Below are 18,582 nucleotides of genomic sequence, written 5' to 3' on the forward strand. Positions count from 1 at the left end.
TTTCCGAGCAAGTTAAAAATTCATCGAGCTTTTAAAACGAAAGCTAATTGTTCTAGCCCCACCCTGCCATCATTCGTCGCTGTATCTGTAACTGGAAAAACTCTGTTGCACACCGAGATTAAGCTAAAGGGTTCGATTCGATCGCTTAGCTTTCGTTTTAAAAGCTCGATGAATTTTTAACTTGCTCGGAAACGTCTTGATAACTTCGGATGGGCCCTCGAGAAACATCAGTAATTCGTAAATGTTAATACTTCAAGACAGCGTCCGGTATTCGACACGTAATTTATTATTTCAATTCCTCGTTACGAGATTCCTACAGATAAAAATAATTAGTATAGCAACGGAAAGTACGTTCCCGTTGTAGCTAGTTAACCACGCACGAGCGTATAGTAAATAGAGTGTTACAAGTCTCTTTCTAAGCGCACTTCCTCGACACATCGCTCTCCCAGCTACTAACCGTGTATTACGTATGATATACGCTGCCAGCTGTCGAACAAGGGCTTAATCTCGCCTCCTTGCCTCTCCTCCTTTTGATGATATGAGCTTGCATTTTCGCTGAGTTGGCACAACATGTGCCCAAGTCAAAGTGCTTAGGTTTGCACTCTGCGTTAGTATCGCATCCTCGCTTTCGCTGAGGCTAGCAGCGATCTCATTTTGTAGCCTTCCTCGTGGCTTGTGTTTCCGATTACTTGTGTATATTGACCGGCAGATCAAACATTCCTCTCCGCTCATCTTTCTCGTCACGGTCGTGCGTGAACGAATCTTAATGTGTATCGTTTATCTTGTATTAAACCAATCACATGGAATGTTCCCGCCTTCGGTGGGCCAGACCAACTGTACCCATCGACGAAATATCCGAGAAGAATCCGTAACGAACTCGTCTCATTCTGTATCGAATCTACACGAATAATAGAAACCATTAGTTTATCCTTTAATTTCTAGTTCTTCTCTTCATCGTACCGTGAATATGAATACAAGTATATAGATCTAACCTAAAAAATGTAAAAGTAAACGGCTGAGTCGGTAACTCGAAAGACGTTTTTTTCGAATCGATTTTCGTGAGATCGCTTTTGTAGAACTCGACTTTTTAATGGTGTATCAATTGCTTTGATTAAAGAACGAATATAGGATTAAGTTCTTTACGATAATCGAACGTCTCTAGTTGGTCTGACCAGAAATGATAGTTGTTCGAATGTGATATATTCGACCTAAATTTGCTCGTTCAAAGTTGCAGAATTTTCCTTTTAGGGAACAGGGAAAGTTTTCTGGGTTGTTTTCAATCGATAAACATTTTCTAATGGTGCGCAGAGAATGCCGCGATTTAGGTTACTTCGATCGTAAAAAAACATCATACCGAAGTAGGTACTTTCTTGTCACAAGTTTGATTTATTTTTGATGATCTTGGTTAAGTATTGCGTGGTGACGGCGTCTGACGAGGGCGCCACGTGTCAGTTTCTCTACTTTCTTATGGAACTTCGCTGGTTCAGCATTTTTCCGTTCCGCCATATAAAAGCACCGGGGGCACTAAATCGACTCTGATCCAGCATATTTTTCTGTTTTCGTATTGTTGCTTGCTAAGTATATATTTTAGCAGAAACAAAGTCTCTGAAAGCGTGAATTAATGGGTTATCGAACAGTTAATCGAAATAACGAGCGTGCGAAACGCACTATGATTGGTTTACAATTCCTGCCGAAAATGGGCTGAAAATGTCGACCCACTAACCAACGCCAGGCTCTCCATTAACAGTTCCGAAAACATTTGCCCCAGCTAGTAATTCTGTTCTCAATGTTCGGTGTGTTCTGTGCGATTACTTTTATTCCTCTGTTTAGGATCGAAGTGTAGTAAGTTCGTATGTATTTTTGTTTAAAGAAAACACGGGCATCGTGTTCTTGGCTTTTCTTACATTTTCCGAACGTTTCTTTCACTGTGCTGAACACAACGCAGTGCGCAGGTTAAGCCGGCGCGTTTCAAGGTAACCTAAAACGTTCGGTTTGTACACGCTGTTAAGTGCTTCCTTTTTTCCAACGTAAATTTACGTTAAACTTCTTTGGTCGATCGAATATTGGCTTTTCGCGAATTTTAGTAGATTCTCGAGCGCGCGATATCGTGTTCGCGTGTGAAACGTTTATAATTATGCGTATCGCATGGATTTCTCTTCCATGAAGAAATTCATGAAGGCGTCGAAATGTATGTTTATTATACGAAGTGGCCCTATTTTATGCGTATTGCATTTTCGTTTTTGTGAAATTGTTTCCGATCGTGGAAAAAGTTTGCACAACTTTCTAATGAATCCTCTTCAGACGTTTTTCTCTTCGTTTATGCTCCATACTTGTCAAAATGTTGCAAAATATTACGTGCTTAACTTAGTTCTGTTTATATTCGTTGCAAAATGACTATTAACGGTTACTGCAACAAGTTTGTTTGTAGATATTGGTACAGTCGAATGATGTGTTTACTAATAACATTTATGATTGCATCGCAATAATTTTGATAAGTTGTTGTTATATTATCAATATAAATGAAAGCAATTCTTAACGATTTGTCTGAACAATTTGTCTTAACAATTTTATTATTTTTTATTTGATAGGAGACGGTGTTCAACGAGTCGTGATGCGTTGGAGGTTCGGTGGTCCTTGTCCAAAAACCGACCAGAAGTCAGTGTTACAAAAGCAATCCGTGTGACACAGCGTAAAAGTGCAAAATCATATTTCAAGACATACGAAGAGGCTTCCTTACAAGTGGACGATAGGACTTCCTTGGAAGAAAGCAAATATTTTTAGTGACACTGAGAGTACAAGTGAAAAATATAAAAATTGGGGGGGCTGTTTGACCGATGGACAAACGGAAGATGATGCCCAAACGCCCTCGAATGGAGAACCTGAGGGGTCCAATTGCAAATGGACCCATTCAGACGCGACCGTTAGTGGCTTTGTTAGATGGCCGAGACTGCTCTATTGAAATGCCTATTCTCAAAGATGTTGCAACTGTGGCCTTCTGTGATGCGCAGTCTACATCTGAAATTCACGAAAAGGTAAATGGTTTAAATTTCGATCCATAGTGTTGAATTGTATTTGTGGTCGGAGAAGGATATATTTTGTTCTTAAAGTTTGGTAAAACAAGGTGCGACCCCTTTTCTTTTTACAGGTACTAAATGAAGCGGTAGGCGCATTAATGTGGCACACCATAATTTTGACAAAAGAAGATCTTGAAAAATTCAAAACTTTACGAATCATTGTAAGAATTGGATCCGGAGTAGATAACATAGATGTCAAAGCGGCAGGAGAGCTTGGCATCGCCGTGTGCAATGTGCCTGGCTATGGCGTCGAAGAAGTAGCTGACACCACCCTTTGCCTCATTTTAAATTTATATCGACGTACATATTGGTTGGCAAATATGGTACGCGAAGGGAAAAAATTCACGGGCCCGGAACAGGTGAGAATTTCAAGACGAGCGTAATTCTAAAATGTCTCGATGTCTTACGGCAACTAATTAACTTTAATTTTTATGAATCAGGTCAGGGAAGCTGCAACAGGATGCGCAAGGATACGTGGTGACACGCTTGGAATAGTTGGGCTAGGTAGGATTGGTTCTGCAGTTGCCCTGCGTGCCAAAGCTTTTGGCTTCACTGTCATCTTTTATGATCCCTATCTACCGGACGGAATTGAAAAGTCCCTTGGTCTTAACAGGGTCTACACGTTACAGGTTCGATATTAACTATATTTCTTATCGAAGTAACGTAAAGAAAATACACGCGTGTAATACGTAATTGTGATTTATTACAGGATCTACTATTCCAGTCAGACTGCGTATCCTTGCATTGTACCTTGAACGAGCACAACCATCATCTAATTAATGAATTCACTATCAAACAGGTACGCTAGCATCATCGGTTATCGTTTCATATTTAAATAATTCTTGTAAATTTTATGTAGACTTCCGTGTTGCTTACGATTATGACTCGTGTTATAGATGAGACCTGGCGCCTTTTTAGTCAATACAGCAAGAGGTGGTCTGGTAGACGATGATGCATTAGCCGCAGCACTGAAACAAGGCAGAATTCGCGCAGCAGCACTCGATGTACACGAAAATGAGCCATACAACGTCTTTCAGGGTCAGTCCTCGCAGTGTGAGTTTTATCTGTCCATACCTAACCCCCCCCCCCCCCCCATGTTAACTAATATATCCTTTCATTATCCTGGTCCTTCTTCATTGTTCGGAAACCTATTCGGAAAAAGAATCGTACGATGCTTTGATTTCCAATTTGTAATTTAAATTCTCGAAGTTGACGACCACGCTTGCTTTATGATTCATTAACGAAGTATCTTGCTCGACATTAACAAACTCGTTAATGAATCATTCGTGTTATCGAGCAAATATTACAACGCAAACACGCCCTATCTATGCCATGATCGAATTTGTTTGACGCAAACAGCACACGGAAATAGATTCAGTTCATTAATATGAAACAATAGTAATCGAACGGATCTCTGTTTCCACCGCAGGTCCTTTGAAAGACGCACCCAATCTACTGTGTACGCCACACGCAGCATTCTACAGCGATGCAAGTTGCACCGAACTTCGCGAGATGGCAGCCAGTGAGATACGAAGAGCCATCGTCGGTCGCATACCCGATTGCTTGCGAAACTGTGTGAACAAGGAATACTTCCTTTCCACGACCGGGTAAGCATCTGTTTATGTTAATAAAAGAAAAAAAAAAACTATTATTCAGCTTGATGATGTTGATTCATGCTTGTGTTTAAATAAAACTTGTTCGTTGGTAGAGTCGTTTCAAGCATTTTATCGTAATCGTGAAACGTTTTCGACTTCTGGTTTCGTAGTAGACGAGTTTTATAACGAAGATCTAGAAATCTATATTATTTTTTTAATGCTTGAAACCCGCTATGTAATGTCAAACAAATCAAATTCTTTACATTGTTGAATATATTGAAATATATTGAAATTGATCGAAATGTTAACAATATATATTATTACATATTAAAAGTTATACTTTTTTTTTCTGTATACCGCATCAAAGATTGTCCCAAAGGTAATTTCTGACAGAGGATGACTCGAGTTCAAGATTCGAAAACGTTTTACGATTACAGTAAGTCCTCGACTTACGCGGTTGATTTATCCTAGAATTTCTCGTCCAAGCTACATTCTAATCCGTTTCGCATTACCACCATGGTCCGACCCACAGGCGGTGCCGAACATCGCTCCCTTTCCTTACACGTCCATGGGTTCTCTCCATCTCTGGTGGCGATGATACGAAAACCCGCGATTCGAGGACGGTACAATGAAACGTTCGAAGCGGCTCGGTCGACGAACAAGTGTTTATCCCGCTTATTACAATGATATATAAATAAATAAAAGCGTTAGGGTATACTTCAAGTAACGTTGCCATTTGTTTCTCTTACACCGGGGAAAAAGATATCGTAATTTTTACAGAAACAGATTTTCAAGCAGATGTTAACTCGTATTACACGGAAAGAGAATCGAGTGTGTAAAAGTAACGTGGTTAGAAGCGTTCGAACCTCTTTGGATTTCCTAAGATCGAATTGGGCACTTTGTGAAAGGCATTTATCGAAGTGGCCAAATTTCTTTTCGCTTTCTCCAGCAGCTACCCTGAGGGGATCAACGGCGGATACTATTCCGGGGGGCTGCCCGTTCAACAGGCGCATTCAACGACTCCTCACGATTCTGCACCCCCACCTCCTGGTGGGCATTCCGTCGTCGGCGGCGGTGGTGGTGGGGGTGGTGGCGGACCGAACTCCTCTGCAGGCGGTGCAGGCGCCGGGGGTCCGACAGGCCCTACGGGTCCAACGGTAGGCGGCGGTGGGGCTGGAGGCCCTGCTTCAGCTCCTCCTACTGCTGGATTAACCGGTATACCACACAGCATAGTGAGCGAGCCTGACCCCCGGCCAAGCCCACCTGCACCGAGCCCTCGTTGACCTTGAACCCCCGACGTCCACTCCAGCACCACCCTCCGATCTAATTTCCCTTAGCCATTCGCACACGACCTCCGATGACAAATGGCCGATTGACTAAACGTGTGTCGTGCACGATAATGTGCCCCCCAACAACAACACAACAACATTCAACATCAACAACAAAAATGAAATAAGAAAAAACAAAAAATAATGTCCGCTGCTTCCGAAGGAAACCCGAGGGAATCCATCCTCGGGCAAACAGAGTGAAAGAGAGAACGGGGGGTAGGCGGGAGGAGAGAAAGTAAACGGGAGTGAGAAAAACAAGTGAGAATGAGAGGGAGAGAAAGAGCGAGGTTGCCTGTGGTGCACGTCAGTGTTGCGCGCATGCCCCGTGTGTATGTCGAGCTTGAGTCTGCGTTTGGTGGGCTCCTGGAATAGTGCATTTGATGTAAACATTTGTGAACAAACCAAATACAGTTGGGCGCTAATGGTGACGGCTTATCGCGAGATGTCGTTGGCTAGGTTTGGGAATAAACGGTGGGTAAGATTTCTCTGTAATTTCTTTTTTTTTTTTTTTATTGTTCAACTATTTAACCCGCGCGCAAAAAAAAACTGATATTTCACTCTTCTTCTTCTTCTACTATATAAGAATAACGATGATCCGCCTCTTCCAGTCGATAATTGTCTCAGAACAAGTATCGCAGAATTTCTTTTATCTGCTACTCGTAGTAGCTTAATCATTTCTGAGTACTTCACTCATGTAAATCCAAATCTTTCTTTTCTATGCAGGTTTTTTAAATTTGAAATCAAACATGGAACCGATGGTGTTTCTTTATTTTTCTTTTTTTTTTCTTTTTTCTTTTAGCGAGTCATGCATTACTTCGCCATACTGTATTTGGGTTCGCGCATGCTATTTTAGTTCTTGTTTCGAAAAGAACCATACCTCCCGAGAGCATATACGATTTGGCAACCACCGATAACTTTAACGAACATTGTTTCTTTCGTGGACGTTGTGACTCCCGATGTTTGGTATACCGTATTAAAAACAAATGTAGCCGCTCGCTAATACATTTTTATGTTTTACTCGAGATCATGAAAATGCTGCGTAGACGATAAGACCGTGATAAGAAAAGAAAAGAAAAATGTTGTACCGTACCCTATCTGTGGTTTAAAGTGAACAGAGGTAACGAACAATTTGTGGACAAAAGATATGCAACCGTTGGGGCATTCTCGAGCGTGGTATTTAGTGTCGTTGGTAGTACCGAGTATAAAACTTCGTAAAAAAAAAAAAGTAAAAATAAATTGAATGCCTTCTTTATCGTATTTTTAAATGTCGATAATCGATCGAATCTTCATGCGCGAGTGTGTAGTGGAACAAAGTTGCTTCAACGAGTCGATGTTTCTACTTCCTTTCGAATTACATTCATGAATGCCTTAACGTAACGTGTAAAGAATGCAGCATCTTCATCCGAAGTTTCGATTTGTAATGTAATAGGTAAACATAATTGTAACGGGTACTATGCTGTTCTCAGGAGATGGCCACCGAGGGGAAATGGACAGGGCGAAGCTAGCGCTGCTTGGATCGGCCACGTGACACTATAGAAAAGGTCTCCTATTGGTGGACGCACCATAAAAACTACCGACGGCCGTGCACGGACGCTAGCTATTCGTCCAGCCAGCGTAGTTGTCGCACAGTTCACGGACGGCGGTGCTTAGCCCTTCATTTCCTCTCGCGGGTTCTTCTCCGAAGGCTTTCTCCCTCGGGACAGCATCGTACGTTTGTGTTCCCGACCGGGAAGAAGAAATCTGTTTATTGTTTCGATGAAAAGAAAAAAAAGTAATATACCTATGGTTTAGCAGTCTTTTAAGTGAGTGAGATTGCGAACGGAAGAAAAACGAGATAAAGTAAGCGTACACGAGCGAACGATAGAACGAACAGAAACAAGTTTTATTAATTGATAATTATAATATGATTAATTATTGTATTAAGTAAAGTAATGCGATGTTACGAAACACTTGAATATATTATCGAAAGATAAATCATTAAAAACGAAAAGAAACTGGAAGATTTTTTGAGAAAAAATTATTAAATGCGACGACGACGACGACGACGACGACAACGACGACGATGATGATAATAATAAGTAAATAAAAAAAAAAAAAGAAAGAAAGAAGAAATGGGATTGAAGTGTGCGAAAGATCTATTTTAGAGATACACATATCTATTCGGTTCTTTTTTATGATTTCAATTTATAACTACAGGTTTACCGGTAACGGACGACGAGTCATTGATTTTTTAATTATGTAAATCCAAAATTAAGGAGAGAGAGAGAATGGAAGAGAGAGCACGCGAGAACGGTCGTGAAGCGTTGAACTGAACACATACAAAAAAAACACGTTTACACACACAAACACACACACACGCGCGCGCGCGTACACCGTGTATCCATGTTTTTCGCAGGAACACAAATTGCGAGAAGTGATATATGTATAGACAATTAATTTTCTATTCTCAGTGGTCGATATGCCAGATATAAATGAAAAATGAAGAGTTTTGTTGTTATTTAAAATTGTTCGGATGAGATGGAAGAAAAAAAAACGTTAGAGACTGAATCGTTTGGTATTCATCGATGCCTCTGGGATAATGCACCTTAACACGAGCTTTTTGCTTTCGAAGCTTTCAAGCGAATGAAAAACCATTCCAACTGATGTAGAGATCAGATTTACCAAGCAAACACTTGATCGATAATACGAGGCGATGTAGGAGCGAGCGAGCGAGCGAGCGAGAGTGAGAGAAGAAAGAGTGAACGAAAGGTGCGAAAACATTTAAAAAAAAAAAAAAAAAAAAAAAATAACGTAAAGCATCACAGACACATACAGCGTGACAGAGATGACATTCTACATTTTTAAATAGAATACGCTACGTACACAAATACTAGAGGTACGTTTGTCGATCGACGAGATGGTCCAGGAAGCTGCATGCTTATTTAGAGGACTCTATAGAGGTGGGGGCCAGCTCGTCTTTGCGCAGTCGTACCAGTACATAACGTAGAAACATTATACATACTTTTTTTTTTTCAAGAATATTATTACTTATAAATACATCATTATATATAAAGAGAGAACGAGAGCGAGCGAGAGAATTTTTTGACGAGTGAAGAAGAAGACGCTACTCTAAACGAAGAAGACAGAGTTGTTCTTATATAGTTTTAATTGTGAAAAAGAGGCAAATTAATGCGAGGATTTCATGAACCAATATCTACCCACTTAATTACCAACTAGCCGGCGAAACATGAAGCCTCCTTTTCCTCACCCCCCTCTTCCCACAAAAAGATAAACGTGGATCCTGATGCTGTGGGATTACAGAGTGCGAGCGAGCGAGCGAGAGAGAGAGAGAGAGAGAAACTCACATATTCATTCATCTGTTTTTTAATCAGTTGTTCTCATACGAATATTATATATATTATATATTGTATATATATAGAATATAATGCATATTCTATATATATCATATATATATAGAGAGAGAGAAACGTTTCTTTTTTTTTTTTTTATCAAAATGGCGCCAAAACACCTTCATTTTACAAAAAGAAGCAAACTGACAAAGAAAAGCCACAATGATGAAAATTGAAGGTGGTAAAAACAGCAACATTAATATTATAATTAATAATAATTATAATAAATACAATATTTGTACAATAATCAACGGTGCTGTGGTGGATGCTGTAGGTATAAAACTGCGATACCCTGTTCACCTATCCTGACCTGTTTGTAATAATTCGTAGCATATACAGACGAACGATCGCGGGGAAGATTTCACAAATTCCACGCAAGTTTCGAAAAAAATATATCGATCAACGGTGTGTCGTCGTTTCGTTGTCCACGACCAAAGGAGACGAGTACAATGAATTCTTGATAAGTTCCTAATGCCAAATACAGCACATAATGCGATCATTACTTGTCTTATGTATCGTTTCAAAAAGTATATCCAAACGCGCGAGCCCCTTTGATCAATAATAATAATAATAATAATAAAAAAAAATGCTTTCGCGTGAATTGAAAACGGTTACGTGGCAGCACCCTACGAGCATCGACTGTCGCAATTTATTATCATTAATTAATTTACATTCTCTCCGGTACGCTCGAGCCAAGTTGAATCACAGGTATCCGACAACATCGCGGCAGCACGCGATCGTTGCCGATAATCGATATCGAGCTGTGTCACGTCAAAGACCCGCCGTGGACTCTCATATGCCTGTTGAGATTGCCGCTCTGACTGAACCTCAGCAGACACAGCTTGCACTGGTACGGTTTCTCGCCGGAATGAATTCGAAGATGCTTCGTTAACGTTGAGCTGTCCGAGAACGCTTTCTTGCAGAATCGGCATCTGGAAGAACGAAGAGCCGGTCCAGTTCAAAGGTAAATCGATTTACAGGGTACCAAATGCTATGTCGAAGACCCGGAAGAGCTCGCTCATCGCAGATCTTCTACAGGTGCCTCCGCATATTAACCCTTTGCACTGGAGGTCTTTTTTCTGGTATCTGCCAGCAACTCGAGATGTTTCTTAGCATTCTATTGCACAGAGATGAACAAAACCCTAGGCTTCGAATAAATCTGAAGTTTGCCGACGTGTTTGTCTCGTTTCTTTCTCTTGGAAAATGTTCAAAAGAGGAAACGAGACAAATATACCGGCAAACTTCAGATTTATTCGTAACCTAGGGTTTTGCCCATTACTGCAGTATTCCCATGAATTCTAAGCCATCTAGATTTGAGAATAAGGTCACCTTCACCTCGCCGACAATCATTTTATCGACACTTTAAGCTCCATAGAAATGAAAGGTAAACAAACATGATTGTTGGTTGATTTACTGCGTAAAACCTAATGATGACTGAGAGTCACCACTCGAATGCAAAGGGTTAATATAACTATTCAAATATCTGTGTTTGTAATTTCTCTGCAACTCCTGTTTTCTTCCTCATCCAGATCCGAAACTCACCTGTACGGACGTTCCCCTGAATGCGTTCTCATGTGTGTCGTAACGGAGCTGCTCTGTGAGAATCTTCTGTCGCAGACGGGACATCGAAACGGTTTTTCCCCGGAATGAGTTCTCGCGTGGGCGGTCAAATTGGCGGCTTGACTGAATGCCTTCGAGCACGCGTGACACCTTGAAGAAAAGTATACAATTCAAACGAGACTCTTTTTAAAACGATAGCTAGTTCATTATATTGTTCATTCATTGACCGTTCGAGTATTGAATTACTCTTTCGCCGCGGTTAAAAATCTTTGAGTATATACATAGAAATGGAGGAGGAATTGCTTTGTTCTGTATAGACCGAAAGTGTGTTCAAAGTCTGTGCGAGATAAAAAGGTATAGAGTGATATTCGTCCTCTCTGTGCATGCGTCAACATCGTACCTGCACTAAACCTGCACTCTTTGTGTATATCTATAGAAACCCTGCACTTCAGTTTTATGAATTGTTGTAATATTAATATGTAATATTATATTATAATAATAATTATAATTAAATTATATTATAATTATAATATGTAAATTCTCTAAATCTGTATACTGCATTTTATTCTAATATAATGTAATATATTTAATCTAATATAATATAATTTATAATTCCTTGGCATCTGTTATTGATTTTAGCTGAGATAAACAGTAGTTGGATTCCGTAAAAATAATATGCGCATAGTTTTACTACAATAAACGTTACATTTAGTGTGGATAATGAGTGTGTATACTTTTTATGGAACTGGCATTCATAATGTATTTCACGCATGCACAGAGAGGACAAATATCATTCTATATACCTTTCTGTCTCACACCGACTTTGGACATACTTTCGGTGCTGGCAATCCTCCTCCATGTCTATATACTCAAAGGGTTTTGCCCATCTCTGTTAAAAATACTCTCCCTCCCCATTTGAATAGGAAGCGTTCCTGACCTAAACGGTTTCTCGCCGGAATGGGTTCTGAGATGCGTCTTGAGGGTGCTGGGTCGCGCGTACGACTTGCCGCAGATTCTGCAGAGGTTCGGTCTGCCATTGTCGTCGGACGCGACCGGGTTCCCGGTGGCGCCTATGCAGAGCGCATGTTCGCTGGACAATTGGAGCCTGGAATGGCCGTGCGTCGGGGGATGAGAATGAGGATGGGTGGTAGTGCCGATCAGGCTATTGGCCGGGGATTGATTCACCCTCGTCTGTTGCTCCACGGGATTATACTGCTGGGCGGGACTTAACAGGGGTTCCACGCCCCATGCCGACGAATAGCTCTGCTCGTACCTACGCGCACACACACACAGACAATCCTGAATAACTCTACTCGTGCAACCCCTCGGCAGCGCACCCTCCGGGTCAAGATGGCGGGGGGGGGGGGGGGTTGTCTTGCATTTTGCCGAGTCTGTGCGACGAGCTATTCTGTAATTTCCAATCAAGGTTTCTAACAATTGTACAGGGTACTAGGTAACTGGTGGTACCAAAAGGGAGAAGGGAACGATTCTACGTTAAAAAATAAGTCGAAAATATAGAGTAAAGATTTCTCGTGAGAGGCTTTGTTTTCGAGAGAATCGACTTTGAAGTTTCGCCGGGTACGGGTGCGCTTGATCACGTCTCGTTGTAACTGATCGCACTGTAGATCGTTGTCTCGATGGTTATTATCGCAGTTTAACGCTTTACCCACCGCCGTTTGGACATATATGTATTTAAGTTTAATAATATTGTTTATTTTCATAACATTAGTGACATGGAAAATTTATTTTATCCATCAGAACCGTTTTATGAATATATTTACATAATGTTTCATAATCCAGGTATTAATGGAAGCATACAATGGGATCGTGCTATCTCAGTAATAAGGAAGTAATAAATAAATATTACCGATCGGTAGAGTGTTAACTTTGTTTTTGTCGTAACGGAGAATTAGGAACGCGCAATAAAATCGAATGTCGAAGTAATCATACGAAGACCGAGGGTGAAAAACTCATTGTGTCCAATTTTTACCGAAATTTAAACATGCATATAAATATTAGCCAACCGGACATCATACTTCAGTAGTTTTTTAGTTATTTCTTTAATTTTGCAAGTATGTAATCTGTGATAATGCATTAATTTATAAAAAGTTGTTAGTAAATAAGGAAAAGAAAAGAACGGAATTAAAGTATAGCAATGTTCCAAACAGATATATGGTAATTTTATAATAGCTCTTTACAAATGTATAATTTTATTTTTCATCTTTCTCGATTATTCATGTTTTTCGATTCTCTCGAAAACAAAGCCTCGCACGAAAAATTGTTACTCTATATTTTCGACTTATTTTTTCATGTAGAATCACCCCCCCACCCCACCCCCCCCCCCCTCTTTGTACCGCCAGTTACCAAACACACCCTGTATATCGGATACGAAAAATTGAAATCGGTTCTTTCTCGACGCCATTGCGACTAATCACTGTAAAAGATCGATTCGAGCTATTTTGTTCAAAGGAAACGCATACGATGGCGAATCGATGCGATTAAAAAGAATTCAACCGTCTTCGTTTTCCCGACACAATCAAGGAACGCGGTATTGGTTCGTGTAGCGTTTCGTATGGCTTCCAATAAAGTCTCGACTTCTCGCAAATTGGTTCGCTGTATAGAAATGATAGAGTAACAGCGAAATGTACGTTCTATAATTGTTAGTATGTCTAATCAAACTCCCTATATACAGGGTGAAACATTTTAAACAGACAATTTATTAGGACAGTTTATTTTCTATTGCAGTTGACTTTGGGTGACCTCGAATGACCTTCATAGTAGACTGCAAGTAAGAAACCATGCCATTCAATTAAAAAAAAAAAAAACAGAATTGCTCTTCATATCTCCTTGACGCCTCCACCTACAGAAAAATTGATACTACCAAATTATGAGCCACCCGATACCAAGTAACTTTGGTCTAATGACCTGTTTAAAATACCCCACCCTGTATATGTATTCTAATTCTAGTTACTTTTTTCTTTCAATGCTTACACTCCTTTTTACCTTGCTTCCTTTTTATATCTCAAGTATGTAAGTATAAAAATTCTTTAAATATTTTATTTAACTTGATTTATTGGACTACTCAATGTTTCTCATCGATAATGACCAATCTGTTCTTCTTTCAGAGGAGCTCAAGTTGAAAAGCAGGAGGAAGAATATCCTCGCCACTAATTTATTAAGAACTAGAGGGTCGCACTTACCCGGAGTGCATGTTCATGTTCATCGTCATGTTCATGGAAACGTTCACGGACATGGCCGGCGTGGTCGCGTAGTGGGTCGGAGGTACTGGTGGGCCGAGATTTTGCGTATAATCCTGCGAATAATGGTGACTCGATCCTCCCGTGGTGTAATATCCTCCTGTAGGACTTCCTGGATGGACCACGGCGTGTTTCAGAGACAGCAGGACGTCCGCCACGCCTTCTCCGTTCACGTTGCCTGCCCTTGGCGCGCATTCTCCTCTGGAGCAACCCCAGCTGCAAGTAGCAAATAGAATTTCAATGCAGTTTTTAATATTCTTAAAGTCGCGAAAGGCTTGAACATGAATTCGACCGTTGAAACTGTCCAATATTCGTAGGCGACGGCGGTCTCTCAAGGAGAAAAACCAGGCATTGGTCAGACGAGCGCTCGTGCTTGGAAAGAAAACGACAGAGTCGGGTAGGTATTACAGTAGAGATGGCGTGAACTGGTATTTTTGAATCACTCGTGATTCAATCACGTTCATTTTTAATCATGATGATTTTTCACAGTGATTCGGTGATTCTTCGTGATCGCTTCTGTGATTGGTAGAGAACATTCTTTTCAGTTTTCACGAATTATGTTGTTCTTAGATTATATATGTATTATAATATGGTCTACAAGCAATGCTAATATAATTTTAATACAATTTAAATTTGACTCATTTGCAGTTTCTTGAATTTTTGCTAAGGGGAGACAGCGGGACACTAACGATAACAATTAATATGAACCGCTTCTGAAACGCCATCTTCCGGATCACGGTCGTGATCGAAGTTCAATCACTACTGCGATCGTGATTGTGTCATCGCCGTGAAAAATCACTAACAGTGATCACTAACACACCGTCCGTAGTATACAGAATGTATTGTAGAACAGCGATTCCCAAACTGTGAGCCGTGACTCCCTGAGGAGCCGCGATATACTGTAAATACAGTCGAGTACCCGTTATAAGCCTGGTCTAGGGGACCCAGGAGAAATTTTTCTCAGAATTTCAGCATCATCACTACCGCGCAAAGGAAAGTAAAACTAAATTGCGTAAATTAAAGGCACGTGTACTTTATTCGGCGTCCGATACTGGAATGGCATCGCCAACGGTTCGCGATCGTCAAACGTTTTTCGGCGTAGTGTATCGGGTTACATTCGCCTCGAGATAAGGCCTATACGTTGATTTGATATTGATTGGTATTAAAGGAACCGCAGAGAATAATCTGTATCCTCCCTATACCAAGGTAGCCGCGGTTCTAAAAAGCTTGGGAACCTCTGACGTAGAATAATTACTCACTTGTATGTTCCCGAGCAAGGACTGAAGAGCCCAGGTGGCAGAGGATCGAGATCCAGAGGCGGCAGCGGGAAGCCAGCCATGTCGTCGACCCAGAAGCTAGCCCCGAATTCGCTAACGACCTGATTCTGCCCCGAATTCTGGATCTGGTGGCTCTGATCGGCGCCGATGTCCTCCGGGGAGTTCTGAAGGTCCTGCAGCCGAAGGGTGCCCTGCAGAGCACCTAGAGTCTCCTCGTTTTGATTGTCCGTTAACGTGTCCTCGGTGGACAGCACCCCGAGGGGTCCAGCGCAGAGGCCAGACGGTATAGCGGCCTCGATGCTTCCCACGGAACCTGAGAGCCGAGGAAATGTTAACCACAACGTCTGTGCAAAATAACACAATGTATCAAAAATTTAGTTTCCGAGGACAGTCGAATTAAGCTTATTTGTGATAAAGAATATTACTACAGCCGAGTAGAATGGTTTCTCAGAATGATTTCTCAGTTGAAAAATTGGAAAAATACTGAAAGTTTCTATTGAAAAGATTCTTCCTTGCTCTCGACGAAAAGCAAGCAAACGTCATCGCTAGGCTACGGATCTTCATGGGAAAATAAAATCTTCGTGGCTACAAAAATTGAATATAACATGAATTATATCATGAACTTCATATCATATATCATTTACTTTCAATCTTTTTTATTTTGTAGGTCCTTGCACGTTCGAATTTCCTATAAATGCATGAAGATCCGCAGTCTAGTCCATCACCATTTGCACGATTTTCCGGCTCACGCTCGCACAAAGCACTTAAAACAAATTCTTTTCGCTTAATTATTCAGCGGCCCTCGCGTTAATTGGTTTGGGCGATCGGCACGATTGCGAGGCTACCGACAGTTGCTCACCTGTGCCGAGGGTGTACGGCGGCTCGGAGGTGTTCACCGCGTGATGATTCTGCAGAAACTCCATCTCTGCGAAATATCTGGTCGCAGCCTCCCTTAGAAACACCCCCGTTCACCCCGCCTCCCGATGAAATACGCGGACGGATCACCTCCTCTCCGCGTAGATGTGGTCCAGCCCCTCCGGTCGCCCTGGCAACCGCACATTGCTCCATCAGTATGACCGACTTCTTCGTCAATACATTTCGCGACATTTCCGATTCGACCACCGATACCGTAGCGATTCGCGATCTTTTCGTCGCTCTTAGTCGTTATTGTTAGCTACCGTGGGACTGTAAGGATCCTGCTACGTAATGATGGACAAAACCCTAGGTTTCGAATAAATCTGAAGTTTGAAGACTTTTGAACATTTTCCAGAGAAAGAAACGGGACAAACACATTGGCAAACTTCAGATTTATTCGAAGACTAGGGTTTTGGCCATCTCTGCTGCTACGCGCGTAGATTATACAACCCATAGGCCTTATCTCGAGACGAATGTAACCCGCGATACGTGCGTCGAGAACGCCGTGCCGAAAAACGTTTGACGATCGCGAACCGTTCGCGATGCCATTCGAGTATCGAACGTCGAACAAAGTACACGTGCATTTAATTTACGCGATTTAGTTTTACTTTCCTTTAAGTTTCCTCCTGATTCCGTTACAGGACCGAATTAGGTTTTAGGGGATGTTTTCTCAAATTTGTATGTATTCGGAGCACCGGTAAGTCGAGTACTCCTTGAACAACGAGTACTGGACGCGAGTACTTGGAATGATAGACACGAATGAAATATAAAATTGGAAGAGAATCTAACATCTCGAATTAATTAACTTGGAATTGTACGTTATATTTCCTCGGCGCTGTTTAAAAAGAAGAAACTATTAACCCTTTGCACTCAAGAGGTGACTCTCGCTAGGTTTCCTTTAAGTTTAATTTCTTTGGAACACGAAGTGTCAATGAAATGATTGTCGTTGAGGCAAAGGTGACCTGATTCTCAAATCTCAAATTAAGAATTTCATTTTTGAAGTTAATCTAATCATTGACAATTCTATCAGCTGGATCAAAGGAGTTAATCGAATAAAACTCGCGTTATCGTTCTCAAATTTGTTGACAGTAAAATCGTAGTAAGAAAAAGAAACGAGCTCGACTTCATGAATGACTTTTTTTTATGAATGATCGAAAGGAAAATGCACGTGCATGTGGACCGGAGCGTATAGAAGTACCTTTATGGCTTGGAAGACCTGCCCGGTTTCCTCTAAAGGCTTCTGCAGAAAATCTGCCAGATATTTTCATTCATAGACTGAAAACCATGTGCATCATCCCACGTGATTCCGGTCTTCGTCGTTCGATGGCTGAAACGATCATTCTTATCGCTACTTTCCACCCCCCTCCCACCCTCCCCCACAATAAAAATAATGGCACTTTGTTATCACTTTGGAGAGCTCAAGAAAAAACTCCCGTTCACGAGATCAACGAAGAATCTCCGAAGAACGATTCGGGTAATATTTGCAACGTATCTGAGTGTTCGCTACTTTGGAAACCGATAGAATTCAGTTCGTTGCACTCATTTTTATTTAACTTTCAGTAGGAGTTCACCATCACCACGCACGTTAATGATTCCTCGCCAGCTTCTTCCTGTTCTTGTACAGATTCTTTATCTTCTTCTCGGACATTTCTGCAGTTCTGTTTCCTGTTTCCTTGGAGGACGGACTCCCTTCGGTCGCATCTCGTTTACTCATGGTTACATCTTGGAGGTTGGTCTAAACGCGCTGGGAGAACATCACCGTGTCGTAGATCCCAGGACACCGCGTTATCCAAGGAAGAGGAACGTAGAAAATCACAGACGAGGTATATTCCACTTTTGGAAGGCGAATACCGATCCTTTACTGATCCTTGACTGATGTTCCTTTCGTAGATCGAGCAGTGAAGTCCTCAAGAAGTCCTCAAGAAGTCCTGAAGAAGTCCTGGGGGATGGAGTCCTCGAGGGCCACTACCGGTGCCACGCTGGCAAGATGCTCTGTCAATGTGTCTTGGCTAACTAGAGATCTACCACCTACTATCACCCACTCTCACCCCTTACTCACTGACTACGATCCATCCGAACCCCACTCCACCATGGGCCGGCCTCTTCTTCGTTCTCTTTTTTCCTCTCCCTCGGCAGGCTTCGATCCACGTGCGTCCTGTCCTCGTCTTCCACGTGCGTACCCCTACC

The 18,582-nt window shown here is 41.5% G+C and overlaps 2 protein-coding genes across 10 annotated transcripts in view; one reads left to right on the forward strand and one right to left on the reverse strand.

The window, feature by feature from the left end:
- LOC128879530 (C-terminal-binding protein) overlaps positions 1-8,786 on the forward strand; it is a 22,195-nt gene extending 13,409 nt beyond the window's left edge. For 2 of the 8 annotated variants that reach the window (XM_054128768.1, XM_054128772.1), the window contains exons 2-8: positions 2,589-3,032; positions 3,146-3,433; positions 3,515-3,703; positions 3,784-3,873; positions 3,971-4,127; positions 4,504-4,681; positions 5,619-8,786. In XM_054128768.1, coding sequence (XP_053984743.1) covers positions 2,835-3,032; positions 3,146-3,433; positions 3,515-3,703; positions 3,784-3,873; positions 3,971-4,127; positions 4,504-4,681; positions 5,619-5,952 — 1,434 coding nt within the window. In that variant the 5' untranslated portion in view covers positions 2,589-2,834 and the 3' untranslated portion in view covers positions 5,953-8,786. The other 6 variants (XM_054128771.1, XM_054128769.1, XM_054128770.1 and 3 more) reach the window with 6 other exon arrangements.
- On the reverse strand, positions 6,764-18,548 carry LOC128879531 (protein glass-like). Of its 2 annotated transcripts, none has more exons than XM_054128776.1 (8): positions 18,455-18,548; positions 17,594-18,387; positions 16,340-16,525; positions 15,463-15,793; positions 14,147-14,419; positions 11,884-12,219; positions 10,929-11,096; positions 6,764-10,318 (listed from the first exon to the last, which is right to left on the reverse strand). In XM_054128776.1, the coding sequence occupies exons 3-8, from the start codon at positions 16,401-16,403 to the stop codon at positions 10,153-10,155; spliced, it is 1,338 nt and encodes a 445-aa protein (XP_053984751.1). In that variant the 5' UTR covers positions 16,404-16,525; positions 17,594-18,387; positions 18,455-18,548; the 3' UTR covers positions 6,764-10,152. The 2 variants fall into 2 exon arrangements, with proteins under 2 accessions (XP_053984751.1, XP_053984753.1); XM_054128778.1 differs by having other exon boundaries at positions 17,594-18,374; positions 18,455-18,544.
- Positions 18,549-18,582: the final 34 nt, after the last annotated feature.

The sequence above is a fragment of the Hylaeus volcanicus genome, chromosome 7 (assembly GCF_026283585.1).
Source record: "Hylaeus volcanicus isolate JK05 chromosome 7, UHH_iyHylVolc1.0_haploid, whole genome shotgun sequence".
In the NCBI taxonomy this organism is placed as follows: Eukaryota; Metazoa; Arthropoda; class Insecta; order Hymenoptera; family Colletidae; genus Hylaeus; species Hylaeus volcanicus.

What these genes read in the sequence shown, in the direction of transcription:
- LOC128879531 (XM_054128776.1), bottom strand. Translation starts at nt 16,403, where the DNA reads ATGGAGTTTCTGCAGAATCATCACGCGGTGAACACCTCCGAGCCGCCG. An exon ending in GCCGTACACCCTCGGCACAG is followed by an intron (nt 15,794 to 16,339) that starts GTGAGCAACTGT and finishes CTCGGCTCTCAG; the next exon opens with GTTCCGTGGGAAGCATCGAG. An exon ending in AACATGAACATGCACTCCGG is followed by an intron (nt 12,220 to 14,146) that starts GTAAGTGCGACC and finishes GTGTGCGCGTAG; the next exon opens with GTACGAGCAGAGCTATTCGT.